The 24,586-nt window shown below is 44.8% G+C and overlaps 1 protein-coding gene across 2 annotated transcripts in view; it reads left to right on the forward strand.

Moving 5' to 3' along the window:
* The window catches only part of CDIN1 (CDAN1 interacting nuclease 1), a 255,301-nt gene that overhangs the window by 116,841 nt on the left and 113,874 nt on the right, over window positions 1–24,586 (forward strand). For both annotated transcript variants that reach the window (XM_054972153.1, XM_054972154.1), the window contains 2 exons: window positions 23,189–23,268; window positions 23,607–23,656. In XM_054972153.1, the coding sequence (XP_054828128.1) occupies window positions 23,189–23,268; window positions 23,607–23,656 (130 nt within the window). The remainder of the gene's footprint in view (window positions 1–23,188; window positions 23,269–23,606; window positions 23,657–24,586) is intronic.

Raw genomic sequence — 24,586 nt, forward strand, 5'->3', positions numbered from 1 at the left:
AGTTCTTATGTATTGCATTTTCATACAGAACTCGACTCTGCTTAGCTTCTGAGATCAGACAAGATCAGATGTGTTTAGGATTGTGTGGCCATAGGCACATTTTCACAATACTAGCAGAGCATGTCAATAGATTTGGGGCAATTTTTCACATTATAACCACCATGTGAGGGGTTGCTGTGTAAGGAACCAGCTCCCCACTGTACGCACATAGAGACACTGCAGTATCGAGAATGGAATTATGCAGTCTTAATGATTTAGAGAGCCTCAGATTCAAATCCTCATTTTGCTGTGTAGGACCAGTCACACTCCTATTAGCTGAGCCTACCCATTATGTTGTTGTTAGGATAAAATGGGGAGGCAAGAAAATATGTCATCTTGGCCACAGGAATATTAATTATGTGGGTATAATAATTATATTTACAAGTGAAAAACTTGTGCAGGAAATTTCATTTTCTCCTCCCCCATCGGTTCCTCCTCTTCCCTGAAAGCCCCCGTAGCCTTTCTCCTTTTCTTATTTCCTTCCTTCCTTCCTTGCTTATTTCCTTCCTTTCCTCCCAGCCACCAGACAACCTACCTTTATCTGCCCTCATGTCTTCTGCTTTTCCTCCTTCCCTACCTTTGGCTGTGTTTTTTTCAGGAAAACTATGCAGTGCAGGCAGGCAGCTAGAGAAGGTGGGAAAAAGTTTAAATGGCACTCCAGCATGGATGCCCATTCGTTCTCATATACATGCAGGAAGTTGCACGTTGCCTACCCAATACACAGCATACTACACAAAACAAAGGATATTCAGAGTTTTTAACTCTCCTCCCTGTTTGGGCAGATTTCCCAGCTCCCAATCCTGGTTCTACAATTGCATTTCTTGTGGCCCACTAGGCCAATGATACTGGGTAGTGTATATTGTATGTAGCCCTGGCTTTATTACTTCTTATGGTTTACGCAATCAGTCACCCTTCTGGCCCACTTTAACAGTTAAGCAAATGATTGGAACTTCATCTCCATTTAGCTGGCAATTCGAGAGCTTTATCTCTCCCCTTTCCTGAGAAAGAATCTTTCTGGGATGCAATTATGACCTCTTTATCTCTCTTATCCACAACACCTACTATCCCAGGAGCAGCACTTCAGGAACTGTTTTGAGCTGCAGTAGAGGTGAGGAGGTGACGAAATCCCACTCTGCTGGAGATCAGTTGTACCAGTGGGTATTTTCTGAATTCATTTTTATTTACTTCATCTATAGCCTGCCTTTTTTGCTGAGACTCAAAACAGATTACAGAACACAAAACAGAGCATTGGTCAACTAAAGAACTGTGCAATAGGACTAGGATTTCAGAATTAGAAAACAACACAAGCAACAAACTGGCTAAGGCAAGGTATATTGTAAACCATGAAGCAAGTGGAATTACAAAGGGATGAAACAATGCTGTAAAAGCAAGTTGAACCTACAGTAATCATTGCAGGAGAGTACAATTCTAGTGATTCTTCTGTACTGTTCCATTCTACCACAGTTCTAATCCCTTTATAAAAATGCCTTCTTGAATATTCATATTTTGCAAAAGGATAGCAGAGTGGGGAATCCCTTCTCACCTCCTCAGGCAAGGCATTTTTTTAAAAAAGGCAGAAATATATGGATCCTAGGACAGATTACCATGTCTGGTTTCCATTTAATTATAATTTAGCATCCTAATTATAGTAATAAAGATATTCTGAGTATCTCTGGAAGTTAAAAAATATTATGTAATCTAGTCTTAGTATGGGAAAGTGGCTTGATGTTTAATAGATGACTGCTTTTTATTAAGTATTGCTGATGTGGCTTTCCACAAGTAAGTTTCACATAACTTCAAGAGAATGATTGAAATTTCCAGCCACAACTGAGCACCTGCATTTAGTTATATTTCCAAATGTTTTGCTTAAATATCTTATTAAAGGCATTTTATTACGTTCCACTTCTATAATGTAAATACTACTGTTTTATTTTTGAAAGGCATACACTGTTTCAAGTGACAAGAAAATATTTATTCTGTCACAGTGTATGTTTCAGGTTGTGTTCTAGCCCATAAGAACTGTTAACTTTCAGCCATATTAAAGTTCTGTTACAGGTATGTTTCTTTAAGCATATTTATCAGACTCTCAGTTTGCATTTTATTGAAGTTGTTTTGTTCAACTTTTTTTTTTTGCTTTCATATGTTCACAGTAAATATCAGAAATTCCAAATAACTTTTATTTAATAAACACAAATCATTTAATATACTGTAGCGGTAATCAGAGATGCTTGTCTTTTTGTAATAAGACAAAGGGAAACAACTTTCTGAATTTACATTATTATTGTTGTTGTTAGTTCATCTTTCTCACTGAGATCTAAAGCAGATTTCACACTACAAGTGAATACAAGATAATCAATAGCTGGAACATTCACTGAGCAGTGAAAAACAGATACAAGAGGGTATGGCAGCAGAAAATTTGGAAGCTAGCATAAAGCTGAACACAGAGAGGAAACTTTTCTGATTTAAAGTGAAATTTTGTCTGGGTTCAGTTTCAATTTGTTTGCTTTTAACCATTTGACAACAGCTGTCAAGTAGTGACTCTATACCTGTACAGCATCACCAGGGGATTTGGATAGCAAGATATAGAGCTGGGTATCATCTGCATATTGAGTCCATTCCATGAGGAATGATTTAAACCAGTCCAAGGAACATACCCTGATACCTAGAATCGTATAATCATAGGATTGGAAGGTACTTCTAGCGTCATCTAGTCCAATCTCCTGCACAATGCAGGAAATTCACAAATACCTCCAGTGTCCCACACCCAGTGACTTACTCCATGCCCAGAATATGGCAAAACACCGTCAGGATCCCTAGCCAAACTGGCCTGTGGAAAATTGCTACCAGCCTCCAAGGTGGCAATTGGCCTTACTCTGGGCATGTAAGAAGAGGCCTACTTCTACCTCCAAACACCTCAGCAGATTGACATGGTATATTATATCAGGCTGCAGATAAATCAAGGAGAGCAATAATGAAATATGTTCTTTGTAAACATTCAGGTGAAGGCCAACTACAGCCACCGGAGCAATCTCCATCGCATAACCTGGCCTAAAACCTGACTCAAAGGAGTTTAAAGCTCCAGAGTTGTCCAGGAAGCCTAGAGTTGGTCTCTCAATCATGTTGCCAGAACAGGCAGATTAGAGACTTGGTGATAATTGGCTACATCATTTTTTCTAAGGATGTTTTTTTTAAAATAATGGGTGAATGACGGCCACTTTGAGAGACTGAGGGAAGGTGCCTTGAGTTAGTGACAGATTATAATGGACATCAAGGCTCCTTTATGTGGTATTTACAAGATTTTAGTAACCAGGATGGGCAGGGGTCCGGTGTACAAGTAGTGGTCTTCACAGATACTAGAATTCTGTCAATATCCGTCAGTGTATCTTCATAAATCTTATATATATATATGTATAAAGACAAGTGTCCTGACTGACTCATCAACGCCCAGCCCAGACTCCTAGACCTAGAAATGTGAAATTTGGGGAGAACGTTCCTTTTGTGGTATAGGGGTTCACTAAGAAGGGATTTTAAGAAATTCGCCCCCTAAGGGGGTAAAAAGGGGTAAAAATATGTTTCCCCATAGGGATACAGCTTCCCTGTGTGGCTGGCAGGCTTCTTATCCCCCGCCCTACCCACTCAGTCACTCTTCCCTGATTGGACTAGCTTTCAAGGTCATTTGCATATGTTTAACATGCTAAACAGTTGCTAAGGGAGTCATTGAATGTGTCCTGAGGTAAAAAGCACCTCACAGTCTTCCCCTAAAAGTTCACTAGGGTTGCCAATCTCCCTGTGGTGTAGATTTGCCAACCTCCAGGTGGTAAACCCAAAACGAGAGAGCCGCGTGTTAGGAATGAGAAACCATAAGCCGTGGCCAACTAACTAGGAAAATATCAAAAAGTGTATTTATAATTCTATCACAGTGAATTATACAATCAGTACAATAAACATTCCTATTACACAATCAATACTACTCTTTAAGGAAGCCCCGGTAAACACCTCTCCACCCCGACAAGGGGTAAAACAGGCTACCCTAGAGTTCTTTTTAGGCTATGAACTCAGCCCGATTTGGAACGATAAGTACATCAAAATTTAGATACAGATATGTGCAACAGTTAATGCAAGGGCAAGTCACAACGCCAATAAGGTCAAAATACAATAAATTCAATCACCAACTGCTGAAAACATTCAAATTGCAACCGCAACGGGTTAGCTAGCAAATGACCATCCCGTATCGGATTCTCCTTCTTCCAAGCAGTTACAACTTAAAGATACAAAATAACAATAAATAGTCCATTCCAATATTGCACATATTCCCATAGTATCTTGTGATTTTATACTCACTTCTTGCACACACGATTCACAGCAATTCCAAATCAAAAGCATAATGACGGCTCGCTCACAGGCGTAAGCACAGCCTAATTGAACGTGGATTCTTAAATACCATCAACCCCAAAGGCATTTAAAGTAATTTAAAGCACCAGAGTCCTGAACCGTCCTCACAAGAAGGCAGTAAAATCACAGTTTAAATTTAATCCCTTAGGTTCTACAGTGCAAAGTCTATGGATCCACCATGCTTCCTTTCTCCGGAGGTCCCTTTGCGCAAGAAGCGGGTCCTTATAATTGCTTACATGAAGCACAGAGTAAACAAAGTCCGTGTCCTTGTGGTTTCTTTAAAGTGAGAGACCATCGGAGCTTCCTCCACTTGGCGGCATATCCTAGAGCGATGTTCTTGAATCCTTGTCTTTATTGTTCTGCTAGTGCATCCTATATACGCCAATTTACATACACACACAATCATATATACCACATTCTGTGTACTACATGTGGAAAAAGTTTTCCAGTAAAGTCCCATAGCTTTAAACTGAAGAGGAGACATAACAAAATCGCATGTGTTACACCTACCACACTTAAAGTGACCCACCGGTAGGCTAGTTGCTGGTTTAGCCCTCCACATGTCAGTCCGAATCAAGTGATCCCTAACACTCTTGGTTTTTCTTAGTGCCACTAATGGTCTCCCTTGGCAGCCCGGCAGATCTTCAACTAGGGGCCAGTATTTAAAGATCACTTGTTTAATATTTTTAGCCAGAGGTGTATAATCCATGGCAAAAGTAAATCTCTCCGTGTGTTGCTTGTTTTTGATACTCAATATCTCATTTCTATCCCGATGGAATGCCCGCCTCCTACTGCTGTCTACTGCCAATCTCCCTGTGGTGTAGATTTGCCAACCTCCAGGTGGTGGCTGGTGATCTCTCAGAATTACACCTGATCTTCAGGTGACAGAGATCACTTCCCCTGAAGAAAATGGCTGCTTTGGAGAGTGGGCTCTATGGTATTTATACCATTCTGAGGCCCCTCCCCTCCCCAAACCCCACTCTATCCAGGCTCCACCCCCAAAATCTCTAGGAATTTCGCAGCTTGGACCTGGCAACCCTACTGTGATGCCTGCTTGCACCTCCCCCCCCCCCTCTGATGGTTCAGTTGTGGAACTCTGTGTTCTGAGGTAAAAATAAGATCAAGAAACTGCAGACAGTTGAAGAAAGACAGTACAAGACTCCTGAATAGGGATTTTATATAAAAATTAGTATGGCAACTGCATTTTTAAATGTTCATGGGGAGATGGTGCATGACCTTTCTAGGGGCCATTTCAATGTGAACTTCTCACATGAACTTGTCGAAGTACCCACCACACCACCCCTCACTCAGTCCAACTCCACCTCACACCTCTTGCAGCCATCACCGTTTACTGCCCCCAAGAAGCCTCCTGGCAGACATCATGCAGGATGCACCATGCTAAAAGGAGGAAGGGGTGTTTTGAGGCACTGAGCATAACCCTTAAGATGTCAGGGGCTACAAGAGACTGTTGGGGGGAATCACCGGGCTGCTGGTTAGAGACTTCTGGCAGACTCTGCCAGTAGTCCCAAGGGGAACTCAAGCTTATGAGGTTATTGTGTGTGTCAAGGCATCATATCTGTGGCCCCTCATCAGGAAACTCTCACTAAGAAAGAACATGAGGGTCTACTTCAGAGGTGAGGGGTTTGCTAGCGAATTCTCTGAACTCCTACTAAAAATAGGGAACAGAGAATATCCTGAGTTCAAGGGAAATGTGACCTTCACTGTCCGTCTTCTGTGCAGCCCCACATGGGGACTGCGCCTGCGCAGGCCTGCCGACCGGATTTTTCATTCTAGCAAACGTCCACTAGGGGGCGCACGTCCGACCCAATGCGCATGCGCGGCCGTTTCCCGCCCGAGCGACATTGGGCGACGTCGCCCCCTTTCCCCCCAGTTTCTTCTTTGCCGCCGACCGGTAAAGATCTAGCTGTCCGCTTGTGAGGAAACTTTTCCTGTGAGGATCCTGTGAAGATCGAAGATGTCTGAGAAGTCGCTGTTCAAGCGCTGCTCCAACTGCTCCACTAAGATGACGAGGACGGACGGTCACTCTGTTTGCCTCGAGTGTCTGGGCGAGGGACACATCGTCGGGAAGTGTGAGCACTGCCAACGGTTCACCTCGAAGGCCAGGGCTGAGAGGGCTAATAGGCTGAACGCCTTACTGTGGAGACGGGCGATGCGGGTTTCGGGGGCTCCCGCTACCCCGGAGGGACCGCCACCGGCTGGTGGGACGGGTGACACCCCCCCTGAGATGGGGTCCCAAAAGGCCGTGTCCGCTTCGCGTTCCCGCTCCCTGGATCGCCGCCAAGCCCGGCAGTTAACCCCGGATCCGAAGGGGGCTGCGAGTTCCGCGTCGGGTCGCAAGCCCTTGGCGCCAACGTCGGATCCGACTCGGAAGCGTCACCGTTCCAGGTCCCCGTCGAGGTCAGAACTGACCTTCACGCCGGCCCCGAAGGTGCCGAGAGCGTCATCGGAACCGAACATCCCGGCTGGGTCGGTTCCCAAACCGTCGGATCCGCCATCAGCTCCGACTACATCGGTTCCGAAGCCTGCTGAGTCGACGCGCACCGGTCTGGCTCCGAAGACGGGCGCTCGGTCGGATCCGAAGACATCGGATTCGACTGGCAGGGACCGAAGCTCGGATCCGGCTTCGGCTGACAAGGGCGGCAAAAAGTCCAAGAAGAAATCGAAGCACAGTCAATCGGCTTCAGTCCAAACAGATGAGGTCCTCTGGGAGAGGCCTTTGACTCCATCGCCGCACCTGTCGCCTCCGCTGCACCACTCGTCCGATGATGATGGTGACCTGCCCGACGCGCCACCTCCTCCCCAGCAGTGGCATGCGGGTAATTATGCGGACCGTGAGGACCGGCGTTACCACCTGCCGCGGGCTGCATTTGACAGAGAGGGTTCCCTGTATGCCAGCTCTCCATCATTTGGCAGGGAGTATTGGGGTGACACTCGAAGTGAGTTCTCCCACTATGGTTCTCCCAGACACGGTTCACCTTACTATCCTGCTGAACCCTGCCAGGGCCCGAGTCCCAGTCCTCCATCTGACCCGTCTCCAGATGACGTCATCATTGGGACCGGTCGTGTGTCGCCATCTGAGGACTACCGCCTCTACTCTGAACAGATGGTCAGGATGGCCCGTTCTCTCGACATCGAGATATCGGCCGTAGATCCTAAGCCAAAGGACAAAAGTCTTCAATATGTCCAGTCCGGGAACCCTCCAACTATTGCCTTCCCATTCACTGAAGGCTTGGTGGAGATCATCCACGACATCTGTGAGAAGCCGGCCTCTGTGTACGCGACGTCCCGCAAGCTGGAGGCCCTGTACAAGACACGGGATGATGTTTGTGCATACCTCTTTGCACATCCGCCTCCCTCTTCCCTCATTACGGAGGAAATGCAGACCCGCCAACGCCAGGGGTCCTATGCGGTGCCCATTGATAAGGAGAGCAGGAAGTTGGATTCTTTGGGCAAGAAGCTATACTCTTCTGCTGCCCTGACGCTGAAGATCTCCAACTATTCAGCCATCATGGGGGCGTATCAGATATTCCTTTGGAACCGCATGGCGGCCTTCATGGAAAAACTGCCGGCAGACCAGAGGGTGTTGGCAAAGGTGATCCTCGATGAAGCCCTGAGACTGTCTCGGCAACAAATAAATGCGGGCCGTGACACGGTTGACACCTCTGCTAGAGCATTGGCTTCTTCCATCGTCCTGCGCCGGCACGCGTGGCTCCGCACAACTGCGTTGCCGGTGGAGACACGCAATAAGGTGGAGAACCTGCCATTTGAGGGGCAATCCCTGTTTTCTACCAAAACAGATGACTACCTGTTGCAGAAGCGCAAGGATCGTATTACAGCCCGCTCCTATGGCATTCTCCCGACCAGACCACCCACCGAGAATCGTGGCCAGTATCGCCCTGCCCAGGGTTATCGTGGACGACAGCACCGGTACCAGCCGTATCCACGCTATGGTTCCTACCGGCCATTCCAACCACCAGGCTCTTACCAGCGCCGGAGGCCTACCTACCGCCCTCGTCGCGGTCCACAAGCCCACGATACCAAAGAGTCAGCACCGCAACCAAAGCAGTTCTGACTAGAGCTCGAACAGTCTGTCGTGTTTGGGGACAGATTGGCTCAGTTTGCCTCTGCATGGGCGGAGATTACGTCCGATATTTGGGTTCTTACAATCGTTACAGTTGGATATAAAATTCAGTTTGATGTTTACCCAGTGTTGTCTCTTCCTGACCACTCATTACAATCCTCTTCTGATAGCTTACAGGCTGAGGTTATAGCGCTGTTGGAGAAAGGGGCTGTGAAGGAGGTGCTCCCTCAGGACCACCTCTTAGGGTTTTACTCCAGGATGTTCCTGGTAGACAAAAAGGATGGAGGTGTGCGACCCATTTTAGACCTCCGGGAACTGAATAAATTCGTTCTAGTCAAGCGGTTCAGGATGCTTACCTTGAACACGGTCCTCCAGTTAATGCCTGAGGACATGTGGTTCGCTGTCCTGGACCTCAAGGATGCATATTTCCATATTGCCATCCATCCTGATCATCGGAAATTCCTTAGGTTCCTGTGTAACAATAGGGCCTACCATTACCAGGTCCTTCCCTTTGGCCTCTCAACAGCCCCACAAGTTTTTTCTAAATGTATGGCTGTGGTGGTGGCTTATTTGAGGGAACGGGGTTGTACCATCTACCCCTATATTGACGATTGGCTCCTAGCAGCACCCTCTGCTGATGCACTCCTGGCCCGGATTCATACTGTGATGCTCACCTGCTCCAGATTAGGACTTTTGGTTAACTTACAAAAGTCTAACCTTACCCCGTCCAGACGGATACTGTTTATCGGTATGGAACTGGACGGTGGCGTAAACAGGTTTTCTGCCCAGGGAGCGTGCTTTAAAGATTGGCAGGATGGTGAACCTTTTTTCTAAGTGCAGGTTCCAATCCGTAACGGCTATCCAGAGGCTACTGGGCCTCATGGCCTCTTCTACGGCTGTCACCCCTATGGCCCGGTTGCACATGCGACCTCTCCAGCTGTGGTTCCTATCGGTTCATGATTTTGAACACGAGTCCCAGAATAAGCGGTATTCCATCCCCAGAGGGATTATCCGGGCCTTACGATGGTGGCTTGATGAGGCTAACCTCCTTGGGGGTGTTGCGTTTGGGTCCATCCAGACCGAGATCATGATCTCGACTGATGCCTCCACGGTAGGATGGGGAGCCCAGTGTGGTACCCTGAGGGCACATGGGATTTGGTCAGAGCAGGAAAGGAAAGATCATATTAACCTGCTAGAATTGAGAGCGGTCCGTTATGCCCTTATCGCTTTCGCAGACACGCTGCAACAGAAGGCAGTTCAGGTGCTCACAGACAATTGCACCGCGATGTTCTACCTGAACAAGCAAGGGGGAACTACGTCCAAGGCCCTCTGCGACGAGGCCGTTCGGATCTGGAACTGGGCCATGGACAGAGGCGTGTTCATTCAGGCAGTCCATATTCCTGGCACCACCAATGTCATCGCAGACACGCTCAGTCGGATGCGATTCGACAGCTATGAATGGACCGTAGCAGACAATTACCTGAACTCCATCTTTTCGGACTGGGGGTTTCCGGACGTAGACCTCTTTGCGTCAGAGACCAACAAGAAGGCCCCACGATTCTGCTCCAGGGGAGGGCTAGGTCGCCATTCCCTAGGGGACGCGTTCCAGATACGCTGGACAGGGCACCTGTTTTATGCCTTCCCTCCGTTCCCACTGCTGTCTTGGGTCGTCAGCAAAATCCAGAGGGATGGGCCGCACTTAATTCTGGTGGCCCCCTTCTGGCCCAGACAAGCATGGTTCCAACATGTCATGCAGCTTTCGCAGGGGTCATATTATCGGTTCGCACTGAACCCGGACCTTCTGTCCGACAAAGGGGTTTGGTATCACGACCTACCCAAACTCAACCTCACTGCTTGGCACATTCGGGGACGGAGGGGATGTCTGACAGGGTAGCTGAAATTTTGCTGAATGCCCGTAGGGACACCACTCGCAGGTCATACGCAGCTAAATGGAAGCGTTTTGAGACCTGGGCTGCTGACACCGAAGTTAATGTTTGGGATTGCCAGTTGTCTTCTGTGTTTGAGTTCCTCCTGTCCCTAAAGGATGGGGGACTCTCTAATTCCTCTATTAAAGTTTATTTGGCTGCCATTTCGGCCTTCCACCCTAAAATAGATGGGAAGACAGTGTTTTCTCACAGTTTGTCTAAGTCTTTTTTGAAGGGGTTGTATAATATGTTTCCACAAGTCAAGGACATTGTTCCCCAATGGTCACTGCAGGTAGTGCTGACGGGACTTATGAAATCACCCTTCGAACCAATGGCTACCTGTGATTTAAAATGGTTGTCCTGTAAAGTGGCCTTCCTGATTGCCATTACATCTGCCCGCAGGTTTAGCGAGCTTGCTGCCTTGCGGTGGGATTCTCCCTTTTTGAAGGTCCATCAAAATAAGGTGGTTCTCAGGCCGGACCTTCGTTTTAGGCCCAAGGTGTCTACTCAATTTCACACCTCGCAGGACATTGTCTTGCCTGTCTTTTTTCCTGACCCTTCCAGTAGCTCTGACAGGGCCTTACATTCCTTGGATGTGAGGAGGGCTATTTTATTTTACCTCCAACGTACATCACAGTTTAGGGGTGCCAAACAACTGTTTGTGTGCTATTTTGGGCCCAGGAAGGGAAAGGCTGCTACAGCCCAGTCGATTTCTCGCTGGGTTACTCAGACTGTTAGGGCCTGCTACTCGCATGCTCAGTTACCTTGCCCTTTGGAACTAAAAGCTCATTCCACCAGGGCACAGGCTGCTTCGGCAGCCTTCCTTAGGGGCGTGCCCTTGCAAGACATCTGCAGGGCTGCAACGTGGTCGTCTTCTGACACGTTCGCTAAACATTACGCACTAGATGTGTGGGAAAGGAAAGAGGCTGCTGTTGGTAATGCTGTGCTTCAGTCTCTTTTTCGGTGAGAACACATGCCCGCCTCCTGGGTAAGTGGCTTGTGAGTCTCCCATGTGGGGCTGCACAGAAGACGGACAGTGAAAACAGAGTTGCGCTTACCGTAACTACTGTTCATTGACGTCTTCTGTGCAGACACACAACCCTCCCTCCTACCCCGCTGTGTTCTTCCAGATACTGTGAAGGCATTCGGCGGCAAAGGAGAAACTGAGGGGAAAGGGGGCGATGTCGCCCAATGTCGCTCGGGCGGGAAACGGCCGCGCATGCGCATTGGGTCGGACGTGCGCCCCCTAGTGGACGTTTGCTAGAAAGAAAAATCCGGTCGGCAGGCCTGCGCAGGCGCAGTCCCCATGTGTGTCTGCACAGAAGACGTCAATGAACAGTAGTTACGGTAAGCACAACTCTGTTATACCTGCAAATCTAGGCATAGTAGTGACAATCCTAGCAGACCTAACAGCCACAATATACACTGATATTGTCACTATAACGGAGAAGTCCATGGCCTGGCTGTGTAAGCGTGCCATTCTGACCCCCAAGAATGACAAGGCTGCCATCATTAATGAAACACAACTCTCTCAAAGGGGCAGAAATGGAGTACAGATCTGGGCACTCAGTGGGGCAAGCCAGCTCTTGCCCCAGGATCTTGCCCTTCCCTCTCCTATGCAAGCTGGTTGTACTTTTCTGTTCCTGGGCGATGTCACCACTAGGGAAAAGAGAAAAACCTTCCCCTATATGAGGGTCAGTGTTAGTGATTAGAGTGCCGGACCATGTAATGTTTTGCATATAATTAAGTTTGACCATTTTATTTCTGCTTGCTAATATGAAGTTTTTAAAGCTGTTGCTGTGAATTTAAGTGTAGGCTTGTGAGGAAAGGAAGAGGGGGATGAATGAGTGAGTGCAGTGTGATTTGATTGGTAGTAGTTGTACCATAGTGGGTAGAGTGAACTGCAGTTTTTAGTCACTGCTGAGGGTAAGTTTTTCAGTCACCGTTTATATATCCTAGAGAGGTTATTCTAATCAAGTAAGGCCTCATGTGGGAAGCCTGAAAAGAGCTTCTGAGAAAAAGTATCTATTCTACCAAGTTCAGTGAAACTGTGTTCCTGAGAGAGTCTGTGTGTTTCTAAGAAAAAGGATTTTGGCTAAATCAGGCAAGCTGCATGAAAGCCTGAGTCTAATTCTGCTAAGTCAGGCAAACTGCATGGTCTGGGTCAGTTTGTGTATATCTGAGAGATTATACTATCTTATTCAGACAATTATGTGTGTGCCTGAGAAAGAATTTGTGTATGTTTGAGTGAGAGATTAACCTATCTTTTATTGTCTGCCTTCTGTGCAGTCCCACATGGGACTGCGCATGTGCACGCCTGTCGATACAGCAAGGTTTTAAAGCTAAAATCCACTAGGGGGCACTCGCCTACCCAGTGCACATGCATGCCATTTCCTGCCGAACACGCCACCAGGAGGCGGTGCCCCTCCACCCTCAGTTCGTTCTTCGCTGCCGGCTAGGAAGGTTCACGCTTTTTTGTTCACTTCATTCAGATAAGTGTTAAAATGGCTAATAAAGCTTTATTTAAGCACGGTTATTCTTGAGCTACTAATATGACCAGAATGGATGGCCATTCTGTCTGTCTGGAGTGCTTAGGGGAAGCGCATAACATTCAGACCTGTGAACATTGCTACAAATTCACCCCGAAAGCATGGGCTGAGAGGGCCACTAGGCTGAAGGCGCTCCTCTGGGAGAAAGCTATGAAAGATTCTGATATTCCGAAGACCTCTTTCCCTTCAGTGGGTAGTGGAGACTGGACGTTTCCGCAAATGCAAACTTTGACCTTGAGAGCCGTGTCCTTCGCTCAGAGTCAGCGCCCCTCAAGCCAGTCAGCTGTCTCTGTTCCAGTGGCCTTGGATCAGTCTCATACTCAACACCAACTGCTTGAGATCCAAGCTTCACTGAGGTCCCTCAGATCCAACATCCACCGGCTAAGTCACGTTCAAGATTGGAGCCAGCACTGGCTCTGACAACAAAGTTGAAAAAGAAACACCCGGAGTCAACTTCTACCCGACTGCTGTTGGATCCGAAGACCGTGACTTCGAAGCAGATGGACCTGAGATTCTCGGAACCGAAGTGCTTGGACCCAAAGAACGTGGTTCCAAGACCGTGATCTCAGCATTGCGGAAGTAGTCGAACTCCAAAGAAGAAGGCTAAGACTAAATTGAATCATGTAGAGAGGCACGTTGAACAGCCTGATATCATTATTATTGACTGTCATGTATGTGAGCACCCATGCCATTGTTATGTTATATGTCATCACTGTGTTCTGTATTTTATACTGAGAATGGTATAGACATTTCTACCATTGTGGTCTATTGCATTTTATACTTGTAATGTCAAAGTTAGATACTGTATTGCTAACCAGTGAAGAGGTGGACCAAATCTCCCTTGAATACCAAGACTTGAAACAAGTGTTTGATGAAAGAGAAGCTGATGAACTTCTCCCTCACAGGGCTACAGACTGTGCCATTGAGTTGATCCCAGGAGAAAAATTACCTAAAGGGAAACTGTACTCTATGAGCCCGGGGGAAAGAAAGGAACTGAGAGAATTAATTGATAAAAATTTGGCGCGAGGATTCATCCACCCAGGCAGCTCCCCCCATTCTGCATCATATTGTTCCACAAGAAAAAAGATGGAGGGCTAAGACTGTGCACTGATTATCATGGAATAAATGCTGTGTCAATGTCTAATGCATACCCTCTCCCACTTATCAGAGATTTATTGAGCAAGGTGGCGCAAGGAAAATTTTTCTCTAAACGGGATTTAAAAGATACATACTTCTGAGTGAGAATAGGGGAGGGGGGTAGGGTGAATGGAAAACTGCTTTCAACATCCCATTGGGACAATTTGAGTGTCCTGTTATGCCTTTCGGATTACAAGGGGACCCGGGTTTTTTTTAATGAATTTAATTAATGAAGTTTTGCATGAATACCTGTACAAAGGTGTGGTTGTTTACCTTGATGATGTGTTGATTTATTCATAAAATTACATTTTGCGTGTAAAACTGGTCAGAAAGGTGCTAACAACTTTATGAGACCATAAGTTGCCAGTGAAACTCTCTAAATGTGAATTCTACAAAGAGGAATTGGACTTCTTTGGTTACCATGTTTCGGAACATGGACTGAAAATGGATCCGGCCCAAATCCAAGCTGTAGTGGGGTGTGATCCCCCCAGAACTAGGCGACAGTTACCATCCTTTCTGGGCTTTGCCAATTTCTGTAGACCATTCATGAGAAACTTTGCTCAGATCTCCCTACCCTTAACTGACTGCTGAAAACAAAAGGGAAGGGACCTCAAGAAACTAATGCCAGGAGACATTTGAGCAATTGAAAAAGCTGTTTACCTCAGAGCTGGTTCTACAGCATCCAGATAAGAACCATAAATTTATCGTACAGATGGAAGCGAGTGACGTCGTGATTGAGGGGGTACTCCTGCAAATTGATGAGTAGGGAAAACTTCACCCCTGTGCATATGTATCTAAAAAGTTTTCTGAAACTTAGCACCATTGGAGTATATGGGAGAAGGAAGCTTCCGTGGTAAAATTGGCGCTTACAACGGAAGCACTGGCTGAAAGGGGCCAGAGTGCCATTTGAGGTGTGGACTGATCATAAGAACTTAGAAGCTTTGTGCACCCCATGCAAGTTAGGTGCCAAATAGTTTAGGTGGGCAGAATTCTTTTCCAAGTTCAACTTCACACTAAAGCACCTCCTTGGCAAATCTAACTTCCTGGCAGACGCTTTCTCACACATGCCCCACATGAGGAGGTGATTGATACTATGTTCTCACCAGCACAATTGGGAGGGGCAGTGACTAGCTGCAGCCAAGCCGTGCAACAAAGCCTGGTTCCCAGCCTCCCCGAGTGGAGGGAGAAAGTTAAAGTGGAGGTGGAAATGGAGAGGGAAAGTGTACTGAAACCCAATCTGAAAAAAGGGGAAGATGGTAACTGGTACAAAACCAATAAGTTATACATCCCAGCCAGCCTGAGAGGGGAAATGCTGAAACAATGTCACAATTCAAAACTAGCTGGGCAGTTTGGATATTTGAAAACCTTGCATCATGTACAAAGACAGTTTTGGTAGCCCACCATGAGAAAAGACATTTCTCAATATGTATCTTCTTGTCCAGTATTTGTAACGGGGAAATCCAGAAGGGAAAAACTCCCTGGACTGTTGCAACTGCTAGAAACCACTTCTAGACCATAGGCTGTGGTCTCAATGGACTTTATAACTGATCTTCCCCCTTCAAAGGGACACACGGTCATTCTGGTAGTAGTTAATTTGTTTTCAAAACAAACACATTTTGTTCCGTGTACTTCTATCCCCGCAGCAAAGAAACTGGCCACCCTTTTCATGCAACACATGGTGAGGCTCCATTCATTTCCTGAAAAGATAATTTCCGACAGCGGGACACAGTTTGTTGCCAACTTCTGGCGGGAGCTAATGAAAGTAGCAGGAATTGAACAAGGACTTAGCTCCATCCATCATCCAGAGACTGATGGGCAAACAGAAAGGACTAACCAAGTATTGGAGCAGTTCCTAAAATGCTGCATCAATTATCAACAGGATAATTGGACAGATTTTTGGCCGTTTGCAGAATATGCTTATAACAATTCCGTACACAGTTCCACAGGTGCCTCCCCTTTTAAAATAGCACAAGGCTATGAAGGGACAGCAATGCCTTTTGCTCAAACCCCAAAATCTCAACAACCAGGAGATATAGGGGAATGGTGAACTAATTTAACAACCCAATGGGAAATCATACAAAAGACTTTGAACAAAGCTAAAGAGAACTATAAAAATTTGCTGACAGAAAACATTCTGTCCAATGGAATTTACAACCAGGGGATTTTGTGTGTATCTCCACCAAGAACCTAAGGGGAGAGCAGCCTAGTAAAAAACTCAGGTGGAAATTTTTAGGACCATTTAAAGTTAAGAAATTGATCAATGAAGTAACTGTAGAGGTGGATCTACCAAAGAACTTGAGACAAATCGACCTAGTAATCCACTTCATCCTCTTGAAAAAAGCTCCCCCACCTGACAAGTGCACCATGAAACAGAAGATATCTTGGATTCAAAAATGAAGGAAAATAAATTGTATTACCTTGTGCACTGGAAATATTTTGCTGAATCTCACAGAGAATGGGTAGAAAGCTCGCATATGAATGTCCCCAGGCTCACCTCTAAGTTCCATAGACTCTACCCTGATAAGCCAGGGGGGAGGACATTCTTGAGAGGAGTATGTCATGTATGCCAGTATCCATGCCATTGTTGTTTTATATGTTATCACTGTGTTCTGTCTTTTATACTGAGAATGATATAGACATTTCTACCATTGTGGTCTACCGCATTTTACACTGCATTTTATACTTGTAATGTCAAAGTTAAATACTGTCTCTTATGCATTTCATATAGGTCTCCTAAAATTGTCCAAACTGCTAATATTAATTGCCAAAAGAGCTAGCAAGCTTTTCCTTATCTCTAAGAAATATGTGCTTTCATTTCTGAGTGGCCTTGGCTGAGAGCTTGCACTGAACTGTATCTTTTGTTTGTTTGTTTGTTTAATACCTGTTCCTTTTATTTTAACACAATTTTTTACAAAGTAAACTTCCTGGTATTGTTATACAGGTTTCCTTTTTCCTTACCCTCCCCTCCCTCCCTTCCCTCCCCTAATCTTCTTCTGTCATTGCTTCAGCCACGGGCACAAGGTCCAAAGTTTCCAGTTAATATCCTTCTTGGCTTCTTCCTCCATGATCCAGTCAAAATAAGGTGACCACTTCTTATTAATCGAACTCTTCTTTTCCTCCCAGGTCTTCTCTTCAGTAAATAAAGCCACAATATCTGATTGCACAAATTCAAAGAGATAATTGTTCTAATTCTCCATAGTCCATTTGTTCTCATTTTTCCATCCCAATACTATCACAGCTTTCCCGGCTAATACCATAGCTTTGAGAACCTCTTGATATTTATTCTCTATTTTCTCAGTCTTTAGGGTACCCAGTGTCATTAGATTGTTATCTATTGGTATTGCACTGAACTGTATCTGTTTCACAGGAGAGAAGATTCCACTGTGTACCTTGTCTCAGACTAAACTGCTTTTTGTTCCCATGTAACTTTTTAGGCTTTCGCGCCTAAATGCAAAGGGGCACGGGAGAACGTCTCTCTGTATCAATAGTCCTATTGTTTGCCCAATTACTTCTGTCAGCTTCTACCTATGAGTGAACACCTGAACTGTATGGATCTCTAAATAAAGTTTCCTCAACCACTGCACCTGCCTGCTTGCTGTGAGGGGCTTGGGGATCTAACTGCCAGGGATTAACACCCTAGGACTGACATTGACAAACTTTGGACCCCTTCTCGTCACTCCAGATCCCCTTCATACATTTCTGCTGAGGAGGGTGAAAGAGAAGAATGGTTCACTGCTGGCCTACTTTGGATGGGTTCAAATGATGACAGACAGCCTTGTTGTGCATGTGAGTGCAGAGATTGGCCACAGCATACTTCTCAGCCTAGACAAGGTCTGGAGTTGGGGAGATCCTATAGGAGCCAATCTGTGACATTGACCTTGGAAGGATTTGACAGTTGAAGCGGACTGGGGATGCAATACGAAATCCCCCATTCATTTGCTTCTTCCCATACCTTCAAACAGGAAAGAGACAGATGTCTCAGTCCTGCTTCTGTTCCATCTCCGGATGAGGCCATTATGAAAACTGGCCAGATTTCTCCAACAGAAGACTACTGTCTTTATACAAAACAGATGGTCAGGATGGCTCGGTCTCTTGACATTGAAATATCTGCTGTGGACCCAAAATCAAAAGATGTCCTTCAATACCTCTACTCAGGAATTGCAACTAATATGGCTTTTCCTATCATCGAAGGATTTCTGGAGTTTATTAACTCTATCCACAAGAAGCCAGTCTCGGCTCATTCCACCACCAAGAAATCCCAAGGGTTGTATAAGACCAGGGAGGACATTTACCCATTTCTATTTAGCCCCCCCCCCACCTCCATCATCTTTGGTGACTGAAGAAATGCAGGCCAAGCAGTGACAGGGCTCCCATACCTCTCCTGCCGACAAGGAGAGCTGGAAGTTGGACACCCTGGGCAAGAACATCTGCCTTGAACATCAAAATTGCAAATTATAGTGCCATTATGGGGGCCTATCAAGCGTTCCAACCCCCTGCATTGGGTAGGGGACCCTCTGCCAGAGGATCAGAGAACGCTCATTAAGGTCATACTCGAAGAAGCCCTTAAGTTGTCCAAGCAACAGATTAACGCTGGGGCAGTGTTTTGTGGGCTTTGGGCCGTTTAAAGGGCCCTACTACTTGCAAGAGGCAGGAAAGGGCCCTTTAAACTATCATATGCCTTTTTTCCTGCTGCTGCTAAGTGGCCAGAAAGGGGCATTTAAACCCCACGAACCATGCACTGGTTTGTGAACTTGGCCCAGGTCATGGGGTTCATGGTTCCTGGTTCGTGAAAACACCACAAACCCAATGGAACTCTGGAACTGAGGGTGGCGGGGGCACCGCTTCCTGTTGACATGTTCGGCAGGAAATGCCGCACATGCACACTGGGTAGGCGAGCGCCCCCTAGCAGATTTTAGCTTTAAAACCTTGCCGTATCAGCAGGACTGTGTATGCGCAGTCCCATGTGTGCCCGCACAGAAGACGTCAATGAGCAACAGTTATGGTAAGTGCAACTCTGTTATGTCAGGCAAGCTGTATGGAAAAGCCTGAGGGTATCTATTTCTGTGTGGATGAGTGTTTCTTCTGTTAGTGAAGATCTGTGTGGAAAATTAATCTGTGACTGGGTTTATGAAGATATAACTGTCTCTGAAACCACCAAGTTTAAGAACTAGTCTGAAACTAATACTCTTATCAAAACTCTGCAACCATCACACTTACATACTTACAAATATTATACTTTTGCGGGAAGGGTGGGGTATAAATTGAATAAAATAAATAAAAATAAAATATATTTTTTAAAAATCCCCTTTTACCTCGCACTCACCCTTGTGTGCTAACCATTCTGTCAAACTATCATCTAAAACAAGTCTTCCTGTATTACAAATTAAACCAAGGAGATCTAAGGGTAAAGCCTTTGGTGGCAGTGAACACCTTTTAGGAAACAGCAATATATATGTAACACAAACAAAAAAGGAAGGTGTTCTCAAGGTATAAGCCTGGGTCAAGTAGAGAATACTTGAAGCTCTGTTTGAGTGGGAATATAAGGAGTGTTGACTGAGACCAGAATCTTCTGAGGTGAAAGTTTGAGGTAACTGAAAGGGGAGCTGAACGAAAGGTACAAAGGCAAAGGTTTAAGGTTTAAAACTAAGCAAATCATTACAGGGTGGTTCAAATTTTAGAGGTGTAATGGGTGGTTCAAAATTTACAGGTACAATGTTTTATTTAGTTTTGAACCACCCTGTAATGATATGCTGTTTGTTTTAAAACCTATTTTGTATTTAAACTTTTGCCTTTAGATCTTCAGCTTCTCCTTACTTTTTCTTAAACTTATACCTTGGAAAGACTTTGGTCACAGCCAACGCTTTTTTTATTTCCATTTACACAGAGCTTCAGGTGTTCTGTACTTTACCCAGGCTTTTACTTTGAGAACAACGTCCCTTTTTTGTTGTGTGACCCTTATATTCCTAACTCCCATGAAAGGTTTTCATGACCCCCAAAGGCTTTCACATTAGACCTTGATTTAACTTGTAATATAGGAAAGCTTGTTATAGAAGGTAGTTTAACAGTATGATCAGCATGTGAGGGGTTTTTTGACTAGAATCTGGAAGAATGGACCATTGACTTACCGTGAAGAGTCCTGAGGAAAGGAGGACAACTTGGTGAGTAATTCCTACCCTCTGTTCAGGAAGGCAGGAACAAATTCCACTTCCTGTCTTCCTGATGGGTGTCACCCATGTCCTCTGTTCTGGCAACCACAAAAGCAGTTAGCAATGTTCTAAACTATCAGACTCAACACTCTAGAAGACAATAATGAGAGATAATTAACAGCAAGTTAAAGAAACAATAGGACAGCAAGTGACCCTGTTGAACAGAAGAGTGGATAATGATAATGACTTCAGGAGGGACAAGGTGTCCTCCTTTCCTCAGAGGAGAAGGATCCTTCATGGTAAGTATCCAATGGCCCATTCTGGGGCATCTTGGTCAAACCTCCCAAAGCGGTGTCCCCATTTTCTGGGTGGGTCATTGTCTTCTGATTGTAGTATGTATTGTAACATTCTTCTGCTGAGCACTGCATCTGCTGAGTCATAGATGTTGATCTTGTAGTGTCCAACAAATGTGGATATTGACAACCAGCTGACTGTGTATACCGACTGTAGTGTGTCTGTCAAATACTGTATTTGTTGTGGTACTTCAAACTGGGCAGTTGTCCCAGCCAGTGTGCCTGATTTTGAGTTTGTAACCTTCGATAATTTGAGCTTTAAGTGTGCTGTTCGTGGTCGATTTTGACATCCTCATTCTCTCATTTGGTGGAGAACTGGGAATGAATAAGGAATTAGTTTTCCTAATATTTTCTTTTCTGTAGATGAAAGTTTTCGGTGCGAATCTTACATCCAATGTATTCCACATCCTTTCCTTAGGATAAGTGGGATTCAGGCAAAACTGATGGAAGACAGATTTCCTGAGATCTATGGAAAGATGAACTCACTTTTGGTTTAAAGGAGGAGTCTGTTCTCATAACTATTAATCATAATGGAAGATGCACAACTGAGGTTTGACCAATAGTGTACCTAGTTCTGATACTCTCATTGCTGATGAGACAGCGATAAGGAACAGTGTTTTCATCCTCACTCGAGAGGGATTTCTTTAATAGGTTTAAATGGATGCCTGGTAATTTAATAGGTTTAAATGGATGCCTATGTAATTTAGTATTCATGGCCTGAAGTGTAGTAGGACTAGATAAATCACCCAAATCTCCTGTGGGTTGACAGGGAGGTTTGTCTTGCTGCTGGTCCATTGACCCTGCACCTGTGAACCTTCTAATGTTGCTCCCCATCTGGATAGACTGGCATCTATGGAATTTTTTTTTATTACTGGAGTGGGAGGCCCCCAACCCTGGGCAAACATAGACCCTATACCCCACAGACCTCCAGCTCCCTATGGCCTGGATGCAGAGACGATGGGTGATGGATTACCAAGTTCTGCTGCAACTGTAGTGGCTCCAATTCTAAAGGAATGAGTTCCAACCTATGTGGCTGGCAGGCCAGCTGCAGCGAGACAGGATCTGAGGGTGGATGGGAATTGGAACCAGTCAAGGATGAATGGTCATGTGAATCAGGAAGGGGCTCAGGAGCTGAGGGTGGGCGATGAGGTAGGCCCTAATAGCCTGGACCAGGCACAGTGAGGTATGCACAGTGGCTCCCAAGCAGATGAGTTCTCCCTTCCCCTTTTAGTCAATCTTGGAATGTTGCAGGAGGACATGCATCTTGGCTGCTGACACCCAAACAGGGTGCCATGTGGAACTCCATGGTCCTGGGGGCAAACCCTTTGTTTTTAGATAAGCTAGGTAACGAAGGACCATGGTCCCAAAGATAGGCTAGTAGACAGAACCACCGGAGATGGCAATGCCAGGAAGTTGGAAGCGGACCTGGAGTAGGCCTGAAATGTGGATGGGGTGACAGAGTTGAGTATTCCCTGCATTGTGGTGTGTTCCGAAGATCCCATGCGTCCTCTGGAAACTGGTCCAGAGTATGGCACTTGGCTGGGGCCAGGATAAAGAACCTCTTCATCTGGAAACTGCCTCTCCGTCGCTTGTCCCCTCCCTGCTTTCATGGCCAGCCTGCCCCAATTGCCTGATCTTGAGATTTGAATTGAGGTGGCCAGTGCTGCTTGTGGAGGCCGCTGGGAGCCTCCTTACCCTTATGAACATGGTGGCTGCCATGTGCTCGGTTTCCCTACCCTCGAGGCAGCAACTGGATCCTCCATGTAATTCCGGGAGCCGGTGTATACAACTGGGGGGAAAAACCCTTAGAAACCATGTTCAATATTATTGCAACCTTATAAATTATATTTTATTTTGTTTCATTTACTTCATTTATGATCCATTTTCCTCCCGAATGGGTATCTAAAGTGGCTTACAAAGGCTTATCCATTCTCTCATCCATTTTTATCCTTACAATAACTTTATGAGATAGGTTAGACTGAGTGTATGTAATGGCCCAATGTCACCCATCAAGCAAGGTGGTGATGTGGATCCAGGTCTCCCAAACTCTAGTCCAACACCAATACACCATACTGGCTGTTTTCATTACTGTAGTTACTATTGTAATAGCTTTTTTCAATATGTGGGAGGCAGAAAAGAATGAAACCAATTCATGATTCATGTCTTATGCATTTTTCTCTTCCACATTTTCTGAATTCTTTGTTTAACTGGAAAAATTGGACAACTGAATTTTTCAAAACAGCAGTTTAAAAGGAAATTTCCACCAGTGTGTACAAGGGATTGTTTCTCTTTTTGTTCCTTTAAACTGATAACTGTATTGTATCCCAATAATAAAATTTCATTTTCCATAATGTACAATATTAACCAGGTAGGATTATGAAGAATATTTCAGCAGTCCATTATGTAGCTGAGAAATACTGGAGTATGAACAAAACTATCTTTTTTTCTTTTTTCAAAAGCATGTTTAATTTTTTTGTGTGTCCTTGACAGCTGGTTAGTGACATGTTTATAGCAACACTAACAATATCATCTTCTTCTTCCACAGCTTCTAAAACTCTTATAAACAGTATGCTGCGGGACCCTTCTCAGATTCCAGATGGAGTTCTAGCAAATCAGGTCTATCAGGTATTCATCACAGCCATCCTTTTTCAGAGGCAATGCTGTTATCTGCCTAGCAGTGTAAAGGATTTTAAACCTCATTTAATTACTGTCATCATAATCTATCACTGAGGTCAGGATGCTCCATAAATGGCAATGCAATATTTGTGAAGATAGCATTTCACTTTTTAACAGCTTGTTTTTTATAGAGAATAAAAAGCATGCAATTTTTGTTTTCCATGATTAAATCTGAACAGCTTTTGATAGCCTTTATGAAGAAAAGTAATTACTATTTTAGGATACTGTTTAACTATAATAGTTCTGTAGTTGCCCATCACTGTACTCCTTCTCTTATTTGTCTGCAGTGTACTGTGAATGACTATTGTTATGGACCGCTGGTGGACTGCATCAAACAGTATCCTTTCCCATAAAATTTTAGGTGCCCAATTGATGAGCTTAGGCTCTATGGAAGAGATGTGTCTAGCTTTAAACTGACATAAAGTTCTGCTTCACAAAACTCATTTCATACTCCTCTATTTTTCATTCAGTCAACTACTAGAGGGTCACTTACAGACCCCTTCTTTTACATTGTTTAACTAAAATCAGATATGTCATATGAAAGTTGTCAGTTCAGTAGATGTACATTTCCTGTTCTTAGATTGAATCCCTTTTTGCTGTTGGTAACACGAAGCACATAATCTTGTATTAAATTATTAGCTGTCATACCATACACAGATTCATAAGAATTTTTAGCTGCTTTGCATTTTCTGTTGGATAAAGTCTGTTTGAATTTACAATTTTAAAATGTAAAAGTGAAAGTATCTGACCTAAGAACCTTCTGCTGTTGCTTCTGCCCTTAAGGAGAAATAGAGTCCAAGAGGTGCACCGAGAAAGTTATTGTAAGAAACAAAGAGGCTTGTAAAACATTAGTATGTGAGATGTGTTTTAGATTAGAGTCCTGCTTGATTATTAAAATGAAGAAGGTTCTTTGATGGAACATGTTGTGTAATCCTGTTCCAAATATCTATAATTTATATTGGGCAGACAGTTCCATTTTCCCCTCTTGTCTTCCCTCTTCTTAGGTTTAGGAACTTAAACCTAATTCTTCCTAATAATCTAGGAAGGTAAATATGAAATTGTTCCAGTTGCATTAGAACCATAAAGCTAATAGATATGCATGCTAAGGCAATCGTTGCTTTAAATGTCACTCATTCTTTTGCATAGCAACAACTAAAAATAAAGCCTTTAAGTATTTAATGATTTGTTTATTTTGATTGCTCATTCATGGTTTCTGTGCAGGGAATGGGCCTTTATCTATGAAAAAGTGGCTCTTACAAAAGGCTGA

This window comes from Eublepharis macularius, chromosome 2 (assembly GCF_028583425.1).
Source record: "Eublepharis macularius isolate TG4126 chromosome 2, MPM_Emac_v1.0, whole genome shotgun sequence".
NCBI classification, from domain to species: Eukaryota; Metazoa; Chordata; class Lepidosauria; order Squamata; family Eublepharidae; genus Eublepharis; species Eublepharis macularius.